The sequence below is a fragment of the Pyrus communis genome, chromosome 14, assembly GCF_963583255.1.
Source record: "Pyrus communis chromosome 14, drPyrComm1.1, whole genome shotgun sequence".
Taxonomy (NCBI): domain Eukaryota; kingdom Viridiplantae; phylum Streptophyta; class Magnoliopsida; order Rosales; family Rosaceae; genus Pyrus; species Pyrus communis.
In genome coordinates, this window is record NC_084816.1 from 3,158,733 (window position 1) to 3,186,255 (window position 27,523).

At 37.3% G+C, this 27,523-nt stretch overlaps 1 protein-coding gene and 1 pseudogene across 1 annotated transcript in view; both read right to left on the reverse strand.

Annotated features, from left to right (window-relative positions):
* Nucleotides 1-2,496: 2,496 nt before the first annotated feature.
* On the reverse strand, nucleotides 2,497-12,592 carry LOC137715650 (probable LRR receptor-like serine/threonine-protein kinase At1g06840; annotated as a pseudogene).
* Nucleotides 12,593-21,380: 8,788 nt separating this feature from the next.
* LOC137715823 (probable LRR receptor-like serine/threonine-protein kinase At1g06840) overlaps nucleotides 21,381-27,523 on the reverse strand; it is an 11,884-nt gene continuing 5,741 nt past the window's right edge. Inside the window, exons 6-20 of the mRNA XM_068455170.1 lie at nucleotides 25,987-26,058; nucleotides 25,795-25,866; nucleotides 25,554-25,628; nucleotides 25,162-25,230; nucleotides 24,954-25,022; nucleotides 24,707-24,778; nucleotides 24,470-24,556; nucleotides 24,209-24,277; nucleotides 23,609-24,108; nucleotides 23,362-23,520; nucleotides 22,893-23,176; nucleotides 22,711-22,762; nucleotides 22,296-22,546; nucleotides 22,079-22,213; nucleotides 21,381-21,889 (exon numbers count right to left, since the gene is read on the reverse strand). Of these exons, the coding sequence (XP_068311271.1) occupies nucleotides 21,542-21,889; nucleotides 22,079-22,213; nucleotides 22,296-22,546; nucleotides 22,711-22,762; nucleotides 22,893-23,176; nucleotides 23,362-23,520; nucleotides 23,609-24,108; nucleotides 24,209-24,277; nucleotides 24,470-24,556; nucleotides 24,707-24,778; nucleotides 24,954-25,022; nucleotides 25,162-25,230; nucleotides 25,554-25,628; nucleotides 25,795-25,866; nucleotides 25,987-26,058 (2,314 nt within the window). The 3' untranslated portion in view covers nucleotides 21,381-21,541. The remainder of the gene's footprint in view (nucleotides 21,890-22,078; nucleotides 22,214-22,295; nucleotides 22,547-22,710; nucleotides 22,763-22,892; nucleotides 23,177-23,361; nucleotides 23,521-23,608; nucleotides 24,109-24,208; nucleotides 24,278-24,469; nucleotides 24,557-24,706; nucleotides 24,779-24,953; nucleotides 25,023-25,161; nucleotides 25,231-25,553; nucleotides 25,629-25,794; nucleotides 25,867-25,986; nucleotides 26,059-27,523) is intronic.

Here is a 27,523-nt window from a genome sequence, read left to right on the forward strand (position 1 = left end):
ATTCGACGAAGACGGTCCATTTGAGTTACTTAAATATGGATTGTCTGATAATGACAACAAAGTCTTATTCCACAAAGGAGAGTCGGTTCTATGAATTTTAAAACATCACTGCACGTGGTCTTGCTTCAAATCTTCCGTAAGCTCAAACTGCTTCATGTGTTTTCTTGGAGTCTATTTCCAAGTCTTCTTAGGTTTTCATCTACTTTTTTACCACGAGCATCTATATCATATTTGCATATTTTAACTGGAGCATCTGTAGGTCATCGATTAACATGTTCAAACCATCTTAACTGATTTTCTCTCATTTCATCTTTAATTATGACCGCTCCTGCTTTACTAATTGTTCGACAATCAACACAAAATTCTTACACTAAATTTATCTATATTGTAGAAAGGAAATTTAAACGGAAAATCACACTGCTCCTACCAACTTGATAATTTCATATCTAAAGGATATTGGTGTTAAACACTAATAATCCAATCCTAACATAACCATTGCAAGAATAATCCAATCCTAACATAACTATTGCAAGAATAATAATCAATACGTGGCAAGTGGGAACACGTAAAATTCAGTCCTCCTCAACCAGCATGTTTTTGCATGACATGTGTATTGTCTATTAAGTCCGGCCCTATATATATGGCACGAATTAATATTATTTATCAAATCGGTATTATCTATCCTAATCAACAGATTAAAAAACCTGCAGTCTGTAATTCAACCACATGTAAAAAAAATTCAAAAAGATTATTTAAAGAAAATAAATAACCAAACGGCACTTTTGAAAGCGAGGGCTATGGAACATAACTCGAGATACTCTCTAGATTTCTGCGGCCGAAGCTCAAGAATTTGGAGATTTGGGCGGCTAAAGAGAGAGATCTAAATTCTTAATTTGTGTGAGGTATGCTAGTGAGATGAGCTAATGGATATCGTATGATTCGGTTTGTAGAACTAAATCGGTTTGTAGAACTAAATCATAAAAGCTTGTTTTTGCCCTACCCATAGTTTAATTGCCTGATCTACAAGGTATTGATATTTTGGTGGATCGTTTGGATGGTATCTTTAAAAGATATACAAATGCTTTTATCAATCTCTGCAAGGAGAAATGGCTTGAGGGGTCTGCTGTTTTGCATTCTAGTTATACTATGTCTTCTTAGAATTGTATACAAGATGCACTTTTTTCTTTAATTATTCTTACTAAAGACTAAAGAGTACTGGCCTTTGTTAGTGTGTTTGTCTTGTTACCAGAGATTTGGAAGTACCAGCAAGTTGGCCTCCCCATTTGGACATTTCACGCTTTGAAGATTTAAGTATCACTGATAGTTAAGACTCATTTTCTCCATTGTTTAGTTGTATATTTGTGAATATTCTATTTATTCATTGTTTCCAACTGTTAAGACTCATTTCTCCTTTAAAATTGTAGGTTTATTGATGATGTATACTAGACATGTCATTAAAATAAGCAACTCACTTTGACCCTAAATAATATGCAAACTTACATATTTTTTCGATTCAGGTGACTATGAGCTGAAGAAATGTGTTGTCTCAGACCCAAAAGCTACTTTTACAACCTAAAGTGAGGAATATGAATCTTTGATATGGCAGATCTGAAACTTGTACGTATTGATTTTAACTAACTCCTTTTTAGGTGTAATTTTGGACTGATCTTGTTTTGAATTTGACTACATTTGTTATGGCTTCTAATGAGGTGCAAGGCTTGCTGGGGAAAGTGCATGTGCCCAAAAATATGTGCTTTCAAGTTTTATTGTATTAGAGATAAAATATGTAACATTACATGATGTTTGTGAGATTGGGAATGTGTTGCAGGCCTTTTCATTTTAAGAAAATTAAAATTTTCATTTCCTCAATTTTAGTTTCAAATTTTGATTTTTTTTTAATATTTAATTCATGTTGGCACAATTACAATATGAAGTGCCAACTTGTCTGGAAAAGGTTATCTGACAAGTTGTCAGAAACGAGGCACAAATTGTGGTCCATTTGTGCCTGCCTCGTTGAGCACCAAACTGTCTATTGTGCTCTTTTAGCGAAGGCAACGCCTATAGAGGGCACAAATAGATATATAGTTGCCGCACTATTGCTATTGGTCTATGGGCACATATGTTGGTGTTCTTTGGCCTCAAAGAGCACTAATAATTTATTGTGCGCAGTGGCCATATTTTTTGTAGTGCAACCACCACCTCCTAACTAGCTGCCTCCCGTAGCGCCGCCCTTCCCTCTCCGTTTCTCCTCTTCCCTCCTGCCCTTGCGAACTCAAAACGTTAATTGTATTTTCATACTCAAGTTGAACAAACTGGAAGAAAACATTCCTGAATTATCTTATCTATGGCAAAAGATTTTAGTTTCTTGTATGCAAGTATGCAACTGTTTTGACTGTCCAAAGTATACTAGTTTTACATCAAAAGGATACCAAAAAAAAAAAAAATGCACTCCTCTACCTCCCCAATCTTCACAAAAATCCAAGTCAAATGCGGCTATAGTTCTCTCTACGGTTTCTATCTTGGTGTAATTGTCGGTACGACTCCGCTAACAAGGTCACTGCCAGAGACATCTATAGAGACGTAAGGATGCCTCGCTGCATTGGATGAGGGTGGAAGAGTCACTACCTTTCCACCACTACTGCTCGTCACTGATTCCGATGTTCTGCTGTCAGACTCCGGCATCATAAACCATATGTTTTCGAGTTCTCGAACAACCTCCGCCATTGAGGGTCTCGCGTCTGTCTCATCTCGGCAACACTTCAGAGCCAAACTCAGGAACTTTTCCTCACACTCGGAAGGATAAGACCCCATTCTTCCATCAATAACTGAGAAGATCAGACCGGATTGGAATGCAATGTTTACCTGAAGTGCAAAAAAAAACTTGTAAATAACACTAAACTGGTGCATCTAGTCGATCACAGGGATTAATTAGCGTCAACCAGGCGGTCTTGACTAAGACGTTATATCCTTACATGCAAAGCATAGAAGATGGTAGTGTTATAAAAAACACAGAGTCTGTAATTAGGTTCGAGTAATTACCTCTCGAACAATGTTTTTTCCATGTGAGATTGGCTGCATGCCTGTTAAGAGCTCCAAAAACACAACACCGAGGCTATAAACATCGCTCTTATCCGTTAGCTTATGAGTTAAGAAGTACTCCGGATCAAGGTAACCCCGAAAAATCAATTCAAATAATAAGATAGTTTTTAACCTGCGTAGCTATTAGTTAGGTAATTACAATGCTTATGAGTCTTACCGGTGTCCCCTTCACTACTGTGGATACATGAGCAGGCACAGTCCCTTCAAAATCTGGAACCGGGGCAAGACGGGAAAGGCCAAAATCAGCAACCTTTGCAATAAACTTAGAGTCCAGTAATATATTGGTGGCCTTGATATCTCGATGAAATATCGGAGGGTTGGCTTCTGTATGGAGGTATAGGATGCCCTTGGCTGATCCCAGAGCAATTCTTAATCTCATCTCAAAACCCAGTGGTTCTTTAGACCTAGCTGCTGAGACACGCATCAATTATAAAGCTTGTCGAATGGCATGTAACCGAAATCCCTACTGTAAATTCTTAGTCAAACATTTACGAGCGGTAAATTACTCTACCAATTCAGACAGAGATGAAGTAAGAACCAAAGACAGTACAACAAGAGTATTAGGTTTACCAGAAAGGTGATCCCTTAGAGTTCCATTGGACATAAACTCATAAACCAACATCTGCACGCACAAAAATACACACACGTCAACCTTTTCCCAAATAAAATTGTTGGTCTGACTCCGACATAACAAAAGAGAGCAAGACGATGAGGAGAAAAAAATGCAGCAGAACTACATTCAGAAAGGATAAGCAAAGGTGCCTGTTCCCCTTCTTCATCACAATACTCGACTAAGGACACGAGATTCCTATGATGTAAGGGTGACAATAATTCTATCTCTGTTAGAAACTCCTTCTCGCCCTGTAATGATCCCTCTTGTGCACGTTTTATGGCCACAACGGTTCTGTCAGCCAGGATGCCTTTATAAACCTTTCCATAACCTCCTTGTCCAACTTGAGCAGAGCTGCTAAAATTGTTTGTAGCCACGGCCATTTCTCCAAAAGTAAAATCCTTGACACCCTCAATTTTTATGGAGCTCTTTGTTGCTGCATATAAACGAAGGCACGATGTTAAAAATGAAATTATTTGGACCAAGAGCCGATGTACCTGTTCAATCTTGTTAAATTCAATTGGGTGCGGGGCTTCTCAGGATTCCTAACTCGGGAGAAGCCCCATGGAAATGATCATTTATACAAATATGTCTTCTGCCTTATGATAGTAAGACACTCACTACGACGTCTTCTTGAAATTGCATGGCGATCCTTCAAATGCTTTCTCAATATAAGAAGAGAAACAATTGCAGATAGTGTAACGGCACCAGCAATAGTCCCTAGTATTACGCCAGCTAGAGCACCCTTGCCTAGACTGGACTTTGAAGAGGGGGCAACCACTGCGACATCAAAAGAGCCGTGAGATCAACAAATCAAAATCAACACACAGTTTCACATCTAGAAAAAATAAGGCTTTTAAGACAAACTGTCCTTGTAAGGATCCAGTAGAATGAAGTCGAGAAGTTCATAGGGTCCAAATAGGTCACTGTCGGGAATTTTCCATGTTGCGAACACACTCATGATTCTTTTAAGTTCAGTTCTATTGAAAGTATGGGAATTATTGGCATTATCAACATATACAGGAAAAAGCTTCAGAGATATAATCAGTCGAGGTCCTTTTTCCCATAAAAACGAAGTAATGTCCAGCTGATCGAGATCTAATTTGATACCAGAAGTAAGATGCTGCTCAAATGTACTTTTGTAAGGGCTAAAATCTGTGAATGCGGGACTTTTCAACCGAATGTCAATAATTAGAGGAGCAGCACAAAAACAAGCTACAGGAATACATTCGAAAGGGGGTGGGCATACTTGAATCACACAGTTGACAGTGGAAGTCGAAATCTGACTATCACTTTCATCATCACCTTCGGTTCCACAGAAGTTATCAAGGTTGCCATTTGAGCAAACCGGATTTCCCCGAAGCCTGAACAATAATAATCAGAAGAGAAAGTTTAACGGAGCATAAGAACAACATAACTTGCGCTTAGAGATATATTAAAAGAGAACAAAGTCCAGAAGCAAACCAGACTGTGACATTTTGCGAAAGTACAGTGCTGCCGGTAATATTTGTAAGGTTATTGTTTTGCATCTCCCTACAATATCAGAAGCCACATTCCACTTCTTAACAAAACTTCAAGAAGATGCTATAAAACTTATTAGTCAAGAAAAAGGATGATCGGAATAGGAAATGGAATAACATTTATAAACACCAGCATCCTAACACTAGAGAGTGTAAATTCACACACACCACTTCCTCTTAACCAATGGAAGTAACAAATTTTCTCACTCCAGTTCTTACATGATTAGTCTTTCTGCCTCGTTGAGTTTCCTGTTCTCCCAAAGCGTTCCTGGAATGGAGCCGCTCAATGAATTGTTTGCTATAGACCTGCCATGCGGAATAAACTCCCACTTTATTTCATAACGTAGTTTTCATTATTGGCACTGCTAAAACATTTGATAACATCTTAAAGATAATAACTTCAAACTCTTGCTGTTCACAAAGTAAGATAGACGGAAGCTCGAAAACACCAAAAGATCAGTTTGAAGTGGCTCACAATCTCTGAAGATCAGGAAGATCCGAAAAGTTTGAAGTGGCCATACAGACACACAAACGAAGAGGGTAAATTGAAACTAATGAACCAAGTTGAAGATTCTGAATATTGCTGGCGTTCTACTCACAAGTGAACAAGCCTTGGTAATCTGGAAAGCTCCGGTGGAATTTGCCCACTTATTGAATTGTTGTTCATGTGACTGCTCAAAAGGGAAAAGATATGAAACATAAGGAAGAGAGGAAGTATAACAAACACAAGATAATATTACACTTTTTAAACTAAAGCAGCATCAGAAAAACCCTTACAAATGCTTTGTCTTGTTTAAATTTGCAAACGATATAGGTATTGATCCCGATATTTGGTTCTGGTCAATTTGTAGTCTCTCCAAGTTTGGAAGATAACCGAGCATTTCGGGCAAGGAACCTGATAACTGGTTTCCATTAAGGAGCCTGTAAACACAGAATATTAGATAGAGATTTAACCAAATATTGCCAAAAATATCCGAACAGCTTAACTTACAAAAGGTCCAAGGATGTAATGTTGCCTATCTCCTTTGGTATACTTCCACTTATTGTGTTCCACATAAAATCCCTATCAGAAGAATTGATCAGAGGAGAGATAAAATCATTCACCGGCATATTAGGGAGGAGATTAACAAGTTTTCCGTAATGCTGAGAGAACAGTGGCCAAGAATTTAAAGCTTCTTTCAAGGTATGTGGTGCCTTACAGTATCTTCATATAAGATAAGTGTCCGAGCTCTGGCGATAAACTTCCTGACAGGTTCATATTTAGTAGTCGCCTGCAGTAAAGAAGGAGAACATGTCATTATAGCCAAACTCTACTCTAAGTTTAAAAGTTCAACATGCTTCCAACGGTTACAAAATATACTTTTCATGCAAGACATTGATCATTACTTGATTCCGTAAACCCTAGATGACTATTGATTGATGTGGGAACAGGATCAAATTGGCAGATTTTCTTATTTCATTCAGATATTTCTGCGAAGTTCATAATGGAATCACCTATGTGCAGGGAAATTTGCTCGTTAAGACCACTTGGAACCAGAGACATGGGAATTAAATCTCTCCACACACGGGGAACAAGATGAAACGAGAAAAGGCAAGGGTCAAAAGGAAAATATTTCCATTCAGTCAGTTGCTGCAAGGTACAGGTAAAATTTAGAAAGATTGAAACATACAGTTCTTGAACATGAAGATAGCCATCATCTAATATTGTGTTGCAGCAAAACACTCCTGTCCAATTTGCTGTGCATGGGTCTCCTCTATTCCAGTCGCTCAGATACTCGTTGGGATCAACCAAACTGCTTTTGATGGCCCGCAGCGCGGTCACTGCAATTTTACACAATTGATAAACCTTACTTGATTAACACAACCAGACTAAGTTTTTCGAAGGAGACCAACTATGAACATATTATTAGTGTATAAGCTGTGAGCTAAGTAAAGTTAAAGTAAATAAGCCTTGTTTCTAATTGTGTATTCACTTAGTCTTAGATTATGACAAGTGTAAGGCTGAGATTGTATTGTTGGTTGTGTGTATGCAGCTAAGCCTTGTTAACAGAATTATTCCCTTTTGCACGAGTGTGTGTGCTGGGTGGAAAATATATTTTACAAAGAAAGAAAAGGTTCCTCTGTAACTTGCAGAGAGAATAGCAGTCATTTTCTATATTCTCAGTGCATTTTCTTCTTCTTCCATTTTACAAAACGCTAACATGGCCTCAGAGCCAGGATCGATTGTTTGAGATCTGGGCGTAAAACCAATCGAGCTACACTCGAACTCGTTCCGGGTTGGGTGACGTTGCCGGAAATTTACAAAACTCGATTTCGATTTGTATTCGCATCATCAAAGCTCGAAGATGGCTGGACCTGGAAGTTCTGAGGTGAGAACTCCGATCTTCTCCGGTGAGAACTACGAGTTCTGGAGAATCAAGATGGTGACGATCTTCAAATCTCATGGGTTATGGAAATTAGTTGAAAAAGGGATTACGATCTCAGAAACAAAGAAGAAGAAGAAAGCTGAAGGAAGCTCAGAGGAAGAAGAAGACGATGAGAAAATGGTCGCAGCATATATGCAAGATGCAAAAGCTCTGGGTATTATTCAGAACGCAGTCTCAGATCAGATATTTCCTCGGATTGCTAATGCAGATTCTGCGAAGATGGCTTGGGATCTGTTATATGGCGAGTATCATGGTGGTGATCAGGTGAGATCTGTGAAACTACAAAATCTGAGACGTGAATTTGAGTATGCTAGGATGCGTGATGATGAAACTCTGTCTGGGTATCTTACTAGGCTAAATGAATTGATCAATCAGATGAAAACATTTGGTGAGATTCTGTCTAATGAAAGGCTTGTACAGAAAGTGCTCATTAGTCTCAGTAAACCATATGATCCCATATGTCTAGTTATTGAAAATACCAAGTGCTTAGAAACTGTAGAACTGCAGGAGGTTGTAGCAATTTTGAAGAGTCAAGAACAACGATTTGATTTGCATAGTGTTGATGTCACTGAAAAGGCTTTTGCCTCATTCTCTGTGAGTTCAAAAGGACAAACCAGTGGAAATGCTCAATCTGGTACATTCAAATCCTATAAGCACTTGAATTCGAAGGGAAAGAAATGGGAATCTAAGCCTAAGTTTCAACAGAGGTCATTCACTAATCCTACACAGAGCTCAAACTCTTCTGGGTATGTGAAGCAAGATATAGTTAAACCACAGTGTAAAGTGTGCTCTAAGTTTCACTTTGGAGAATGTCGATACAAGGGGCAATCCAAATGTCACAACTGTGATAGGTTTGGACATTGGGCTAGAGAATGCACAGCAGGCAAGGTTGTTCAGAAGGCAAACTGTGCTAATCAGGCAGAAGTGACAGGTAATCTGTTTTATGCTAACAGTGCAATTACTGAGGCCAAGGTGAATGAAAAATGGTACATTGATAGTGGTTGTAGTAACCACATGACTGGAAATGCTGAGCTACTTAGGGATGTAAGAACAAATGTCACTGGAAAGGTACAAATGCCCACTGGAAATCTGGTAGATGTTGCTGGAATAGGTTCACTTATGATTGATACAAATTCTGGTAGTAAATGCATCAAGGAAGTCATGTTTCTACCTGGTTTGAAGGAAAATCTGTTGAGTGTGGGATAGATGGACGAACATGGATATTATTTGCTATTTGGTGGAGGAGAGTGTTGTATCTTTGATGGTCCTTCACTTGATTGTCTGGTTATCAAGGTTAAGATGAAAAGTAATAGGTGCTACCCTTTGTTTTTAATGCAAACTGATCAAGTTGCATTGAAAACTAGTGTAGCTGAATGTACCTGGACTTGGCACAAGAGACTAGGACACCTAAATCTTAGAAGCCTCAAGCAGCTTAGAGAAAAAGAAATGGTGCATGGTCGTCCGCACCTTGAAAATGTTGATGGTGTGTGTGCAGGATGTCAAATGGGAAAACAACACAGAGATTGGTTTCCAAAAGGACAAGCTTGGAGAGCCAAGAATCCTCTAGAATTGATACACACAGATTTGTGTGGTCCCATGAATAATGAATCAATTGCTGGGAATAAATATTTCATGTTGTTTATTGATGATCACACAAGAATGTCATGGGTTTATTTCCTACGACATAAGTCTGAGGCACTAATCTGTTTTAGAAAGTTCAAAACAATGGTGGAGTTACAATGTGGATTTAAAGTGAAATGTCTAAGAAGTGACAGAGGGGGAGAATTTCTCTCAACTGAATTCAGCAAGTTGTTGGAATCTGAAGGCATACAAAGACAGTTATCCATTGCTTATACTCCACAGCAAAATGGAGTAGTGGAGAGAAAGAATAGAACAGTTGTAGAGATGGCTAAGGCAATGCTTCATGATAAGAGCATGCCATACTTTCTGTGGGCAGAAGCTGTACATACATCTGTTTATATTCTGAACAGATCGCCTACAAAAGCTCTTGAGAACATGACTCCTTTTAAAGCCTATAGTGGGAGAAAACCAGGAATTGGTCACTTAAAGGTGTTTGGATCACTCTGTTATGTTCATGTACCAGCTGAAAGAAGACAAAAGCTTGATGCAAAGTCTGTCAAAGGTGTGTTTGTGGGTTATGCAACTTGTGAGAAAGGGTACAGAGTATTTGATCCATGTTCAAGGAAGCTAATTCTATCAAGGGATGTGGTCTTCGATGAAACTATGTCTTGGAATTGGAAGGAGAATTCAGAGAAGTCTATTGCAATAACTAACATTCAAGATCAGTATAGGAATGTGAATGATTTCAGTCTACAAGAAGTGACAGAAATAGTAGACAGTAATCAAATGGAAGAACAAGATAGAGATGTCTCTGAAACTGTTGAGATCACTAGTCCATATGACCATACACCAGTTAAATGGAGAAATATCAGTGATATCCTAGCACAATGCAATCTTTGTATTGTGGAGCCAGAGAAGTATGAGGAAGCTGCACAAGATAAAGCTTGGATAAAAGCTATGAAAGAAGAATTGTCCATGATTGAGAAAAATGAGACTTGGAAGCTTGTAGACAGACCAAGTGATAAGCAGGTTATTGGTGTGAAATGGGTGTTCAAAACCAAACTAAATTTGGATGGCTCAGTACAAAAGAACAAGGCAAGGCTGGTTGCTAAAGGATATGTGCAGAAACCAGGACTTGATTACAATGAGACGTTTGCTCCAGTTGCCAGATTGGACACCATCAGAACACTAATTGCACTTGCTGCACACAGAAGCTGGAAGCTACTTCAATTAGACGTTAAGTCTGCTTTCTTAAATGGAATATTGTAGGAAGAAGTATATGTTGATCAACCTGAAGGGTTTGTGATTAGTGGCAAGGAAGATAAGGTTTACAAGCTGCACAAGGCTCTTTATGGCTTGAAACAGGCGCCTAGGGCCTGGTATGGAGAGATTGACAGCTATTTTGCTAAGTGTGGGTTTGAGAAAAGCTTAAGTGAAGCAACTCTCTACACTAAGACAAGGGGAGAAAAGGATATACTAATAGTTTCCATATATGTGGATGATATTGTGTATACTGGAAACAATCAAGATATGCTGGATGAGTTCAAAGATGATATGAAGGAGAAGTATGAGATGTCAGACTTGGGTCTTCTTCACCATTTTCTGGGGATGGGGGTGATTCAAACAGAATCTAGCATCTTCATTCATCAAAAGAAGTATGCTTCTTCTCTGTTGGATAAGTTTGGATTGAAAGAATGTAAATCTGTCTCTATTCCTCTTGTGGCTACTGAAAAGTTAAGTAAAGAAGATGGAAGTGGTGCAGCAGATGAAGAGAAATACAGAAAACTTGTAGGCAGTTTATTGTATCTTACTGCTACAAGACCAGATGTGATGTATGCAGCTAGTTTGTTAGCTAGATATATGCATGGCCCTTCTAACAAGCACTATGGGATAGCTAAGAGAGTGCTCAGATATATCAAGGGAACACTGGACTATGGTTTGCATTATATGAAAGGCAAGAAGACAGTTTTGGTTGGTTTCTGTGATAGTGATTGGGGAGGATCAATAGATGACAGCAAGAGTACCTCAGGCTATGCGTTTTCTTTTGGCAGTGGAGTGTTCTCATGGGCTTCTGTGAAACAAAATTGTGTTGCACTATCCACAGCAGAGGCTGAATATATAAGTGCTGCCGAAGCAACATCTCAAGCTATATGGATCAGGTTTGTTCTTGAAGATTTTGGAGAATTACAAGCTGAGGCAACTCCTCTGCAGTGTGATAACACATCTGCAATCTCAATATCCAAGAACCCTGTGTTTCACCAGAAGACAAAACACATTGACAGGAGATATCACTTCATCAAGGATGCCTTGCAGCAAGGGATAATTGACTTGGTTTACTGTCCTACCAAAGAACAAGTGGCAGACATTTTCACCAAGGCATTACCAAAGGACAGATTCAACTATCTCAGGGACAAACTTGGAGTTATATCAGCTCAAAGCTTAAAGGGGAGTATTAGTGTATAAGCTGTGAGCTAAGTAAAGTTAAAGTAAATAAGCCTTGTTTCTAATTGTGTATTCACTTAGTCTTAGATTATGACAAGTGTAAGGCTGAGATTGTATTGTTGGTTGTGTGTATGCAGCTAAGCCTTGTTAACAGAATTATTCCCTTTTGCACGAGTGTGTGTGCTGGGTGGAAAATATATTTTACAAAGAAAGAAAAGGTTCCTCTGTAACTTGCAGAGAGAATAGCAGTCATTTTCTATATTCTCAGTGCATTTTCTTCTTCTTCCATTTTACAAAACGCTAACACATATCAGAATTGAGAAACAAGGGAATGTCAAAAATCATGCTATACATCAGAAATGAGTCGAAAATCACAAGATTATTATTCAAGTGCATGTATGTACTGGAAGTGGACATAGACCTCAATCCATCTAGATGAAAGTAAACTAGAAATCAGTCACTTAGTTTGTCAATTGAAGTTACCGTGTCAGCACATAAGCCAACCATACACCTGAATCGAAAAACTTCTAAACTGAACTCATACCATAATAAATGTATTCAAGTATTCCCTATAGTACAATTTCCTGAAGAAAGCCATTCAGAATTCAAAGCTTCACAAATCATAAGCAAAATCACCTTCTGCAGGGTCGGTGATATTAAGATTTTGTGCTCCAGCGCGTAGCGAAGACCAGCACAGGAATGTGGCGAAAACAAATGCATATGTCCAAACTCTTGATTGATGCATCCCGAGACCGCAAAAATCACTACAACTCGAATTTACCCCTTACAACACAACGGCAGAAATTTATGCAGAATTGGAACAGTCCCCCTGATAGCAAGCATAAAAAAGATTACAAATTGAATCGGAAAGCAACCAAACATATTGAAATCACAGCTTCAACACTACAAAGTGAACTGATATCTCAAGTCTTCAAGCAATTCAACACTAATAGCAATAAGTGTTGGAAATTCAAATCAAAACAAGTTGCTATTGTTGAAAATCAATGTCAAAGTTAGGCATGGAAAGTTAGGCAATGTTAGGTATGGTTGAATAAAAATTATTAGGTGCAATTAATGTGTTTTGTGTGGTAATAAATAATCTTAGTTTAATCATTTGGTTTGCTATAAATACCCAAGTTCTCAAGCATTGTAAATCATCCCATCCAAATCCCACTTCCAATTGTGAAGAAGCTTGTAAGCTTTCTTATTCCAAAAGTTTGTAAACCTTTTTTCATATATCAAAGTCCAAGTGTTTTGCCAAAGCTTGTTGCTTCCCTCCTTTCTCTATTTCTTTCTTTGTCCAATTTTATTTGAGAGTGCAAAGTGAAAGAGGTGTGATAGAGTTTGTAAACTTATCACCCACATATTTTGGTATTGAGTTAGTAAACTGTCAAATACCAACAATAAGCTCCAACAACTTCAGAACAAAATATACAAGAATCTAAAAGTGAAAATTCATACGGCGGACAGCTTGGACACGAAATAAAGAAAACCGAACTGCCAGAAACTCACAGAAACATAGCAAAACGGGGATATTGATACCATGGACAAAATCAAAGCTTTGAAATTTAAAACCAAATGATGCAAAACGAGATAAGCTTTTGGTTTTGGGTTGAATTTTATTTGTATATATAGTACCAACTGTGAGAAGATTAATAGCATGAAAATAATAGAAGAAAAGTTACCCGGGAGTTGGGCTTGGTATTTTCTGACCAGGTCGCCACAGCTAATGCTGCATAGATGACTGAAGTTGATGATGGCGATGATGATACAGCCCATCCTTTTCTATTGCTCTTTTTTTTTTTTTAACAATTTGGAGAAATCTTCTTTGTATAAAAAATGCATAAACGGAAAGGGAGTTGGTGAGAGTTTGTAATTGTTTACAACCAAGGAGGGGAAGACAAGAAACTGACGTCTGGGGAAACGGCCAACTATCCAATGAGCGGGAGAGACCGTTTTGAAGTGATCAAAGTGAACATCAATCGAGTTTTGAAGTGATCAAAGTGAACACGACGGTATATTCATTATCGCGTTTACTAATTATCTGTCACAAATCATGTAAAAAAGTCGCATTCAAATAAAATTATATTTATCTATATATATAAAGTGAGAGCCCCAGTTTGATGAAGCTTTCAATATTCCCATAATGTCATTATTCAATAAAAAAGACAACACAAAAGTAACTGCTTATAATAGGGGTAACATAGTGAAATGAAACACAACACACATGGGAGATGCTTACGTGAGATATACTTTTTCTACACTCTTAGCCAAGATTGTTTTTATTCGTTGGATGAATCAAACCCTCCCTCAAAGCTTCACAATCAAACCCAAAAGAAATAAGAAAATCTATATATATAAAGTGAGAGCCCCAGTTTGATGAAGTTTTCAATATTCCCATAATGTCCTCATTCAATAAAAAAGACAACACAAAAGTAAGTGCTTATAATAGGGGTAACATAGTGAAATGAAACACAACACACATGGGAGATGCTTACGTGAGATATACTTTTTCTACACTCTTAGCCAAGATTGTTTTTATTCGTTGGATGAATCAAACCCTCCCTCAAAGCTTCACAATCAAACCCAAAAGAAATCAGAAAATAAGGACAAATTGGTAAAAAACTCATAACCAAATAGAAAACTGTAATGAAAAAAATATTAAATTTTTACTATAAATTGAGAGCAAGGAATGCAAAAAAAATACATAGGAAACCGGAAATTAAAACGCATATTGGTCACGAGTCCACGTAATAGATAACCCATGAATGCAATATTGGTACTCATCTTGATTTAAAAAAAAAAAAAAAAAAAAAAAAAAAGTAGATGAAAACATAAAGAGACGGATGCCGTTAAAAAAATGAGAAAAAAACGAAAAAAAATGTTGGGAAATTGAGGAAAGAAACGTGGGAGAGAGACTGCAGGTTTTAGTTTACAAACTCTCATGTTATTGTAAAATTTGACCGAATGAAAAAAAAAAAAAACCAAATATGTTTAGAATTAGAAAATTTTGAAAAAAAATGAGGAAAGAAACGTGGGAGAGACTGTAGTTTACATACTCACGTTATTGTAAAACTAATGGAATAAAAATAAATAAATAAATAAAAAGAACCCTAATATGTTTAGAATTAGAACTGCTATTCAACAATTGAACACTTGAAGCGTGTGAAGGGAGTAGTTTTGTAGAACTATAAACACGATCGTGCATGAAAAAAAATTCAAACATGGGAGGGGAAGCAGTTTTGCGGAAGGAGATCTAAGTAAAGCACAAAATAAAAGAACCTGAAAAGAGCAAATTGAAATTGTTTTGCTGGAGCCCGGAGGAGAAGATGAAATTGGTGAAAAACCAACAAGAACTGGTCATTCGATAAAGTATGTGTATTTTATTTTTTTTTTATTTTTTTTTTTGCTGTTAATTGAGTTTAATTCCTCCTCCATAGTTCTCAATTATTAATTAAACTTTTGTATTTTGTTCTCTGTCACAGTGCTCCTTATTCCTTACTGTTAATCTTCTCATGCATTTTCACAGAATTATTGAATTTCTTCTACAAATCAGTCTCTGGAATTTACCAATCGTGGAACAAACAAGTAACGAGGTTTGAAATTTGTTTTCTATGTAATTGATTTTGGCATTCTGTTTTTTGCTTGAGGAGGCTTTGGCAATGGGTAAGTTTTTGTTTTTGTTTTCGGTTTTGTTTGAGGAGGCTTTGACAAATTTGCAGAAGAAAAACCTAAAGGAGCATTGCCTGTTTTGCACCTTAATCCATCCACCTTCTTTACAAGTATGTCACGTTTCTTCAATTTCTAAATTTTATCTCTACAATTCAATCTTAAATATTGGCCAATATTTTTTTCATTACAATATAATATGTTTTAATTGTTCTCTTATTGAGTAAAGTTTTGGATGGTTTGGCAATGTGTAATTGAAGTTCTGTTTGTCATTGTATCGATGTTGCAGTTTGCTTACTTGCCAAAGCTCTTAACGTGTTTCGGGAGTGATACACATGGAGCATACCAGTGGCTACACATTCCAGGTTTGAGCATTTGCTTGCTGTTTATTTGCCATACAAATATTCAAGTCATGTTCGCTGATTAGGATTGGATTAGACTTAGGTTAAGTAGAATTTGATTGAAGAGGCTAACATTAAGTATTTGTGGATTAATTTTTGGAATCGGAGCTCTCTCGCCAGTGATTCGATCGGGTATTGATCATATCCCTTTTCCATTTTGCACTCCTATAATTTTCCAAATCATTTTGGTAATTAAACTTTTTGTTTTACTTTGTCTTTTTTATTTTCATATCCAGGTTTAGCTTCATATGGGTTCTTTTAACTTCTTCCTTTGAAATCTTCATTGTGTGTTTTTTAAAATTTCGGTCAGATTATGAGTTTCACTTTTGATTATCTTAATGTGCTATACGTGTGCTATGATAATTTTAAAAATTATTTGTTTTCATTCTTAGGATATTTACAAAAATACGCACAAAAAATGAAGAAGGAACCTATTGATAAGATCTCAAACAGACGTGTCTCTATTTTTACACCTGGTTGGGAGATATCTGTCGGAGTAAAAACTACTGATCTAAGCCAACTGATTCTCAAAGAGTGGAAAAAGAAGTAGCATGAGCAGTATGTATCCTAAATTATATACAAATTTGTTACAAGAAATCTAACATTATATATACCTTCAATATATAGGTGGCACTTGAAAAAGGCTGTGGAAGAATTAATACCTTCAACAACTCCTCAGATTATACGTATTTGGAATAAAGTCCAACAAATAAGGTACAACACCATTTCTTACCTATTTATTTTTAATGGCATTCTCTATATCATTCTACAAATTAATTATCTCAAATTATAAAATAAAATAAAACAATTTATGGGTGCAGAAAAAAGATTAACAGTGGCCAAACAACTTTTCTAAATACGGTAAGTCTTCTCTTATTTTCATACAAAAGTATACTATAAATTCAAATTGCATTCAATTTTCAAATATAAATAAAATTGCATTTTTTGTCAGTTTTACAAGCATCACACCCGTCTCAAAGTACAAAGGTTGAAGTACAAGATTAAGGTAATATTTCTTATTATTTAATTTTGTAAATATGGTTACAATTTGTTACCTCAAACTTGATAAATATATTTATCTTTCAGTATTCTACAAGTAACTGGAGTAAAAGTATTGCCATGAGAAAATTGTCAAACTTAAAGGTATTTAGGTTAAGTTGCTTACAATCTTTATAGTTGGGATTGTGCATTATAGTTAGACTTCTTATTTTATCATCATTGCTTGCAGATTAATCATGAAAATCTAAAGCATCAAGTGCAAGCAAATGGGTGGCAAGCATGGCTTTGATTTCACACGTAGGCGCTATGTTTACATATGTACATGTTGTCCATATTTTGCTTTGCTTCATATATTATGAGTTCATCCCTAGCTAGCCTATAACTTTGGTTGAAAACTTATGAATCTGAAACATTTTGATTTAAGGACATCAAGTGTTGTCAATATGTATTTAGAAATCAAATTACATGTCATATTTTCATATTTTTTTTATTTATAAATAGTATATGTTTTCCCATTTTATCTTCGTTGTTGTTTTAAAGAAAAATAGTAAAAAAATGTATGAGAGATTACTCACATATGTGCAAATTGGATGGAATATATGCTCCTAAATTATTCAACAAATGTGGCAATATGACAATATGGCATGCGATAACACCATTATCACATTGGAATGATGGGATGATTGTACGGTAACATCATTATCTCATCAACCTTTCTTCAACTCAAGCAATTGGAACTACGTAGTCTGGCCCATGCTCTAATGTTGAACATCTCAGTCCCAACCCAAAATGGCACACCCATAATTATGTACTCACTCCTCTAACTGCATCAACTATCCCATTCACACAACCATTGAACAAATGATCTACCAACCTGCTCGAATGACGCCAAATATTGCCCATAATACCTTTTTGTCCACCATAATAAAAAAAATGTTGTTGTGCACCCTTTTAATACAGCCACTAATCCTCATGTTACAAAATATATTGATCATTTCATATTTTCTATACAACATTAAATAATTAAGCATATTTTTTTATTTTTTATATGAGAGTTTAAGGAACCTAACTCTTGATCTTCTTCTGTACAATATATAAGGGTAAAATGGTACTGATGGAGATAACAAAATTCTAACTAGACTGAGTAACTTAATTACCAAAGTCATAATAATGATCAAGCATAGTTCATTTCGTGAAATCAAATTCTATCAGCCAAACAAAAAAAAAAAAAAAAAAAAGACACCATAATAATTAGCAAGCAAAAAAAAAAAAAAAAAAAAAGGTGGATTAGTTAGTGTACAATTCATAAATTTCATTTTTGGGTACAATGGCAGGTGCAAAAAGACTAAGTTATATGATTGAACATAATAAAAAATTGAAAATAATAAGAAATTGTTGTGATAGACACAAACACAATTTATAAAATAATCACTTAAGAAATATAAGAATATCTAAAACAACACATCTTTGGAGCGCGTAGCGCCCGTGATGCAAAAATGTCTCTCGCACGCACGCTGCACGCAGCGTGCGTGCGAGAGGCTAGTATATACCAAAACCCAAACATAATGGTACTGTTCATCGTCCAAGCCTCTCTTGCATCTTCCCGATTTTTCCTTGGGTTTCTTCTCTCTCACAAATCTGTGTTTCTGTCGCTGTTGAACTCGCTCTCGAATCTTGCGCTTTTTCTCTCACAAAATACCGACATAGGAGGCCTTCTTTTGGTTTCGGATTTTATGTGCACCCTCCATATTCATTGAAACCCAGATTCCTTAACGTTTTTTCAAAACGTGCAAATTTGGTTTCGACCGTTTTATCGCGATCTCACAATCGTCAACGCAAAATCTTGAGGATATTGGCCTCTGTTTCCGTCTCCGAGCCCGGAGTTGGGATCGCTCTCGAAGAGTTGTCCGCGTCTATGCTTTCGAAGGTATGGCCTTCACCAATCCCATGTTTTAGTTTGTTTCTGATTCTTTTTAGCTTTGGATTTGTAATTTTTGTTTGTTGACTGAGAATATGTGATCTCATGTTTTAGTTTTGGTGTTTCTGTGATTTTAGTTCGTAAATTTTTGTTTGGTAGCTGAGAAAATGTAATTCCATATTTTGATTCAAATAAAACAAGAGCAGAGAATTGTCGTCCAGAGGAGTGGGTGGAAAAAAAAGGAGGAAATAAGGATGAATCTGGAGGAAGGGGGAATGGAAGGTTAACAAAAATGAGTCACCTTTATCAACTGCCTCTTTGTAGAAGAATAAAAGTCATTCTCATGGTCCTTCTCTGGTAAATAGATTATTGAATATATCAAATTTAAGTCCTGTATTAGTGCATTCACTGATGATAATTGAAAAATGTTAATACTTTGTGTTTCAGGAATGCAATGTCAGTTCTCCTACTATCAACCTCTACCAACTGTTTCTCATCTATGGTGCAACCATTTGACCCAGAGGGAATCTTAAGGTTGATTTCTGCATTGATCTAATTCTAACTCTATTTCCATCTCTCTCTCTCTCTCTCTCTCTCTCACACATACACTCTGCCAATGTCAAAGCGTCATCGTTACCAATTATTCGAAGTTGGTCTTCGGTTCATTTTATTAGAAAATTTCCAATTCTCTTATGGCTGCTGTTTCATGTTTTGTAGGATTGCATTTTGGGCACATGCTTTTGCATTTTAAGGTCTGAAACTTCTTGCTGATAACACTAATTGTTTGCACTCTAGAAAATTCTTCATTTGATTCAATTGAGTTTTTTGTTTCACTTTTTTTGTTGCTGTGAAATGTTTTTCCAGAGACTTCTAGAGCGGAGAAATCGAGCTTGTTCAAGTTCGACGTGTCCCTAAAATAGAGGGAAAAAAATGTGATTAGTCATATGGTAAGCCATAGACATATATCGTAGAACATACAGGTTATATAGACATATATTGGTTCAATTTATGCATGAAAACTATGGGTTTCATGTGGTATGTTTTGAATGAAAACTTCAGGTTTCAAAGGCACTAAATTTGAAACTACAGGTTCTATTTAGTTTTTATGAACAATTAGTTCATAATGAGAGGTTCCTGCAAGAAACACATAATGCAATATACTAATTTGAATATAGTGGATATGAGGTTCTTCGGGAACTCAAGTGTGAGAGCTTTGTTACTATGAAAGTATGTGACGGTTCAAAGTACGTTAATGTCCAAAAGTGATCTTCAGGTCAATAATTTTGGATTCATTATCAGATTAATGGACTGCATGTCACTTTTAATTAATTCAATAAATCGGGTCATACATGGTCGATTGTAGAAGCTAAATAATATTAAAATAATATTATTGGATCGAAAATATAGTCCCAAAATAATTTGGGCTTAGTGTCGTGGGTAATAGGGCACGAGTGTGGGTGCCTTAAATATAAGGCGAGGCCCAAAAAGGACCTTGAGGTGGTCTGCAGGCCACAGTGAAGGGAGGAAACCCCAGCCGCAAGCTGGGTTTTGAAATTGGACCGTGAGGGGGGCATGGAAATAAGCCGAGCACACGCTGGCTTGTGGGCGAGCACTCGAGAAGGCCCAGCGAAGGCTGGGACCTGGGTCTTGGGCACGAGAAGCTAAGCCCAACAAATGGGCTGGCTGCTGATGATGCATGCCTTGACACAGGGGACCCAGCAAGCTAGCCTTGCGGGTTGTGGACCAAAAACTAGGGCTGCAAGCCCGTGGTTGTGGAGCAGCAAGCCCTACAGGGGCTGCGCAGGTAGTCCAAGGGCATCAGGGTGATGCCATCCCATGGTGAGACCAAAAACATACCCAATTTTCGAACCTAGGGTTTCAGTTCTAATCTAATTTTATATTTTGACTCACAAATTCCACATAACAATTTAATTGTGCGATGCATGAAACACACACACATATATATATAAATATATATATATATTGACAAATATATGAACATATACAATATATATATATATATATATATATATATATATATATCGAAAGGAAAATATAAACATAGAGGGGTTCGTGCATCATGGGAATGTTTTCATACTTCGTGGACGTTTCAAATATCTTCTTTTATTTTAAGCGTATCTGATTAGTAGAAAACGAATAAGTCTTTGAATGTGGTGGATGATAGCCTCCTCCTACGATGCGTCAATTCCTCAGTTTCTGGCAAGAGCGTGCTGATAATGTGTTGTAGGCCTATTTGATTGAACGATCTAAGGTTGAGAGAGAGAGGGGGCCGGCCACTATTAGAGAGAAGAGAGATTGATTTAATTCTGAGGTGTGTTTGATTCACCCCCTTATGCCTTTATTTATAGTAGTAGGAAGGGTAAAACCTTTCCATTTAGGATTACAATATTTAATAGGTAATCTACTCCTAATATGAATATAAGATACATTCTCATATTCTCTAGGATTTACACAATCACATTCCTATTCTAAATATGACTACAACAGCTATCATTTCCCCTAAAAATCTGCTTGTAACTTTTCACTGTAACTGGCCACCAACCACCGCCTCCTAACCAGCTGCCTCCCGTAGCGCCGCCCTTCCCTCTCCGTTTCTCCTCTTCCCTCCTGCCCTTGCGAACTCAAAACGTTAATCGTATTTGCGTACTCAACTTGAACAAACTGGAAGAAAACATTCCTGAATTATCTGATCTATGGCAAAAGATTTTAGTTTCTTGTATGCAAGTATGCGCACTGTTTTGAATGTTCAAGTATACTAGTTTTATAACAAAAGGATAAAAAAATGCACTCCTCTACCTCCCCTATCTTACAAAAATCCAAATCAAATGCGGCTATAGTTGTTCTCTCTACGGTTCCTATCTTGGTGTAATTGTCGGTACGACTCCGCTAACAAGGTCACTGCCAGAGACGTCTATAGAGACGTAAGGATGCCTCGCTGCATTGGATGAGGGTGGAGGAGTCACTACCTTTCCACCACTACTGCTCGTCACTGATTCCGATGTTCTGCTGTCAGACTCCGGCAACATAAACCATATGTTCTCGAGTTCTCGAACAACCTCTGCCATTGAGGGTCTCGCGTCTGTCTCCTCTTTGCAACACTTGAGAGCCAAACTCAAGAACTTTTCCACACACTCGGAAGGATAAGACCCCATTCTTCCATCAATAACTGAGAAGATCATACCGGATTGAAATGCAATGTTTACCTGAAGTGCAAAAAAAAACTTGTAAATAACACTAAACTGATGCATCTAGTCGATCACAAGGATTAATTAGCGTCAACCATAAGTGGTCTTGACTAAGACATTATATCCTTACGTGCAAATCATAAAAGATGGTCTACATATATAGTGCTATCCAAACCACAGAGTCTGTAATTAGGTTCGAGTAATTACCTCTCGAACAATGTTTTTTCCATGTGAGATTGGCTGCATGCCTGTTAAGAGCTCCAAAAACACAACACCGAGGCTATAAACATCGCTCTTATCCGTTAGCTTATGAGTTAAGAAGTACTCCGGATCAAGGTACCCCTGAAAAATCAATTCAAATAATAAGAGAGTTTTTAACCTGCGTAGCTATTAGTTAGGTAATTACAATGTTTATGAGTCTTACCGGTGTCCCCTTCACTACTGTGGATACATGAGCAGGCACAGTCCCTTCAAAATCTGGAACCGGGGCAAGACGGGAAAGGCCAAAATCAGCAACCTTTGCAATCAACTTAGAGTCCAATAATATATTGGTGGCCTTGATATCTCGATGAAATATCGGAGGGTTGGCTTCTGTATGGAGGTATAGGATGCCCTTGGCTGATCCCAGAGCAATTCTTAATCTCATCTCAAAACCCAGTGGTTCTTTAGACCTAGCTGCTGAGACACACATCAATTATAAAGCTTGTTGAATGGCATGTAACCGAAATCCCTACTGTAAATTCTTAGTCGAACATTTACGAGCGGTAAATTACTCTACTGAAATTCAGACAGAGATGAAGTAAGAACCAAAGACAGTAAAACAAGAGTATTAGGTTTACCAGAAAGGTGATCCCTTAGAGTTCCATTGGACATAAACTCATAAACCAACATCTGCAAGCACAAAAATAACAAACGTCAAGCTTTTCCCAAGTAAAATTGTTGGTCCGACATAAAAAAAAGAGAGCAAGAAGAGGAGATAAAATGTAGCAGAACTACATTCAGAAAGGATAATCAAATGTACCTGTTCCCCTTCTTCATCACAATACCCGACTAAGGACACGAGATTCCTATGATGTAAGGGTGACAATAATTCTATTTCTGTTAGAAACTCCTTCTCGCCCTGTAATGATCCCTCTTGTGCACGTTTTATGGCCACATTGGTTCCGTCAGCCAGGATGCCTTTATAAACATTTCCATAACCTCCTTGTCCAACTTGAGCAGAGCTGTTAAAGTTGTTTGTAGCCGTGGCCATTTCTCTAAAAGTAAAATCCTTGACACCTTCAATTTTTATGGAGCTCTTGGTTGCTGCATATAAACGAAGGCGCAATGTTAAAAGTGAAAGTATTTGCACCAAGAGCTGATGCACCTGTTCAATCTTGTTAAATTCAATTGGGTGCGGGGCTTCTCAGGATTCCTAACTCGGGAGAAGCCCCATGGAAATGATCATTTATACAAATATGTCTTCTGCCTTATGATAGTAAGACACTCACTACGACGTCTTCTTGAAATTGCATGGCGATCCTTCAAATGCTTTCTCAATATAAGAAGAGAAACAATTGCAGATAATGTAACGGCACCAGCAATAGTCCCTAGTATTACGCCAGCCAGAGCGCCCTTGCCTAGACCGGACTTTGAAGAGGAGGCAACCACTGTGATATCAAGAAGAGACGTGAGATCAACAAATCAAAATCAACACACAGTTTCACATCTAGAAAAAATAAGGCTTTTGAGACAAACCGTCCTTGTAAGGATCCAGTAGAATGAAGTTGAGAAGTTCATAGGGTCCAAATAGGCCACTAGTAGGAATGTTCCATGATGCGAACATATTCATGATTCTTTTAAGTTCAGTTCTATTGAAAGTATTGGAATTATTGGCATTATCAACATATACAGGGAAAAGCTTCAGAGATATTCCCAGACGAGGTCCGTTTTCCCACACAAACGAAGTAATGTCCAGCTGATCGAGATGTAATTTGATACCAGAAGTAAGATGCTGCTCAAATGTACTTTCGTAAGGGCGAAAATCTGTGAATGCGGGACTTTTCAACCGAATGTCAACAATTAGAGGAGCAGCACAAAAACAGGCTACAGGAATATATTCGAAAGGGGGTGGACATCCTTGATTCACACAGTTGGCAGTGGAGTTTGTCGAAATCTGACTATCACTTTCGTCATCACTTTCGGTTCCACAGAAGTTATCAAGGTTGCCATTTAAGCAAACCGGATTTCCCCGAAGCCTGAACAATAATAATCAGAAGAGAAAGTTTAACGGAGTATAAGAACAACATAACTTGCACTTAGAGATATATTAACAGAGAACAAAGTCCAGAAGCAAACCAGACAGTGACATTTTGCGGAAGTACAGTACTGCCGGTAATATTTGTAAGGTTATTGTTCTGCATCTCCCTGCAATATCAGAAGCCACACTCCACTTCTTAACAAAATTTCAAGAACATGCTATAAAACATATTAGTAAAAAGAAAAGGATGACCAGAATAGGAAATTGAATAACATTTCTATACACCGGCATCCTAACACTAGAGAGTTTAAATTCACACACACAACAGAAGTAACAACTTTTCTCACTCCAGTTCTTACATGATTAGTCTTTCTGTCTCGTTGAGTTTCCTGTTCTCCCAAAGCGTTGCTGGAATGGAGCCGTTCAATGAATTGTTTGCTATAGACCTGCCATGCGGAATAAACTCCCACTTTACTTCATAACATAGTTTCCATTATTGGCACTGCTAAAAGAGAATAACTTCAAACTCTTGCTGTTCACAAAGTAAGATAGACGGAAGCTCAAAAACACCAAAAGATCAGTTTGAAGTGGCTCACAATCTCTGAAGATTAGGAAGATCCGAAAAGTTGCTGGGAATTGTTCCGGTCAGAGTGTTGTTTGATAAATTGCTGCACACAAAGTTCATAAGTTGAATATTAAAAATCCATGTAATCCTTTTAGAATTTGATTATATGATCTTCAAAGCTAAACAATGTTTTTTAGAGAACATTTAACGGGAAAATGCTACTAAATGTCAAATACAATACATATGGCGTATCATTTGCAAGGTAGATAGCGTCTTACATCGTTGTGATGTTATCAGAAAGTATACCCTCAGGCAAGGATCCGTTTAGCTGATTTGAGCTTAGGTCTCTGAAAATTGGTATGAATAAATAACGAATTACTTAAGATACTGTCAAAACATAACGTATACTATATTCAAGAATTTAGAAAAGCCAGAAAATCAGAACAAATAATCAGGTATGAAGTGAAACTTCTTGAATGAACTTACATATAAGCAAGGTTTGGAATCCTACTCAAATCAGGAATAGGCCCTTGTAAGTTGCAGTTCCTCAAACTCCTGAAAGAACACAAAGACATTCAATCTTGACCTGATTCGTCGCGTTAAATATAGAGCATACTTCTTGATTGTCATTCCAAACAACCAGGGCACCTCACCTAACGTGATATAAACAGCAACGGGAGATGTTCCCTATGCAGTGGTCAGAAATACGTGTTTCCCAACAAAAACTATGATTCTCTCTGTTTTTTGCTATGATTAATCACAAATCTTTTCGCTTTACATCTGATGTATGAATTATGAATAAATAGAGATTCTAGTCCTTAGATCACACACTTTTACCTTTAAACCAACTAAAAGACAGAATCAGAAGGAGCACTTACAACTTCAACAGTTTAGACATGTCGCTATACGAATCTGGAATTGTAGTGCCTTCAAAGTTGTTGCTGTCAAGTTGACTGCAAGACAAATAAGATGATAAGGCTAAGAAACTCAATGCGGGATTGTTGTTGTAGAAAAGGAAATTCTAAAGAATTGTTCACCAACAGTGAGAAAATTCAAGAAAGGAAAGCATGAACACATAATTAAGATGCGAATTTATGTTCCAAAAGTAAGGAAACATACAGTATTGATAAGCTTGGCAACTCCGAGAACTGCGGTGGAAGATACCCAGATAAGTTGTTGTTGTCAAGAAGACTGCAATGAGTTCGATACATTTATTCAACTCGAGGTGGCCATACAGACACACAAATGAAGAGGGTAAACTGAAACTAATGAACCAAGTTGTATTCTGAATATCGCTGGCGTTCTACTTACAAGTGCTTAAGCATTGGTAATCTGGAAAGCTCGGGTGGAATTTGCCCGCTTATTGAATTGTTGTTCATGTGACTGCTCAAAAGGGAAAAGACACGAAACATAAGGAAGAGAGAAGTATAACAAACACAATATAATATTACACTTTTTAAACTAAAGCAGAATAAGAAAAATGTTGAGATTTAAGCTGCATACAAGCTTAATGTCGAACTGCAGATGACAATCCTGCAGAAAGAAGTGAAGAGAACTCTGAAATCGAAGAGGTGAAGAACTTGCTATTTTTAGCAAGTAGCCGTTAGGTTCAAATGTGCAACGGCTAGTTGAGTTTCTGATTTTAGAATGCTTACCGCTGTGTTCTTATCTGTTTTTTAATTGTACTGTGTTTCCCATCTTCTTCCAAGTGGATGGATGATATCCTCCAATGTCCATTAATGGCTGGAGAAGAGTTCCTAGGCCTCTAGTGTGTAGGTTCTGTTTTTTATCAGAAAAGAGTGATATAGTGTTGAATAAGAAGAGTATCCAAGATAACTCTAATGATCTCAAGAAGAAGAAAATAGAGCACACTCTTAAAGAAAGCTTACAAAACAAACTAATTAGCAAAGCTTTTCTTATTTAGCTCTAGGCTTTGTTTTTCCTTGGATGATTTACAATGCTTGAGGACTTGGGTATTTATAGCAAACCAAATGAAAGCTACACCACACACTTAATTAAACTAAGATTATTTGCTACCACACAAAACCCATTAATTGCACCTAATTTTTTCCACTCAACCATACCTAACATTGATTCTACCTAACATTGATTCTCAACACTCCCCCTCAATGTTAGCTCTCATTCTTTGCACTGTGCTGAGCAGACAGCGAAAATTTTCGAGCTTGCCTGTACTCAAACTTTTTGTGAACAAGTCCGCAACTTGATCATTCGTCTTGACCTGTCTCATCTCAATCTCTTCTTGTAGAACCTTTTCTCTGATAAAGTGGTAGTGCACTTCCACATGTTTAGTTCTTGCATGAAAGACTGGATTTTCCGCCAAGCGAATTGCCGATTGGTTATCACAGTACAATGGTACTGGATAATCTACTGGTTGATGTAGATCACTCATCAACTGTATTAGCCATGCATTCTCTTGAGCTGCCATTGCTGCTGCTCTATACTCTGCTTCAGTGGTTGACAATGATACCGTCGGCTGTCTCTTGCTACACCAAGAGATGGTTCCAGAACCAAGCTTAAACACATACCCAGTTGTTGATCTCCTGGTGTCATGATCTCCCGCATAGTCAGCATCACAGTAACCAACTAACTTGCAGTCTTCACCTTTCTTGTACAAAAGACCATAATCAATTGTACTCTTCACATATCTTAGTATTCGTCGAACTGCTTCCAAGTGAGGCTTCTTTGGATTTTGCATGTACCGACTCATCACACCAACTGCATAAGAAATGTCAGGTCGAGTCAAGGTTAAGTAGATCAGACTACCTACCAATTGTCGATACATCGTCGCATCTTCCAAATTTTTTCCTTCATGTGCACTCATTTTGAC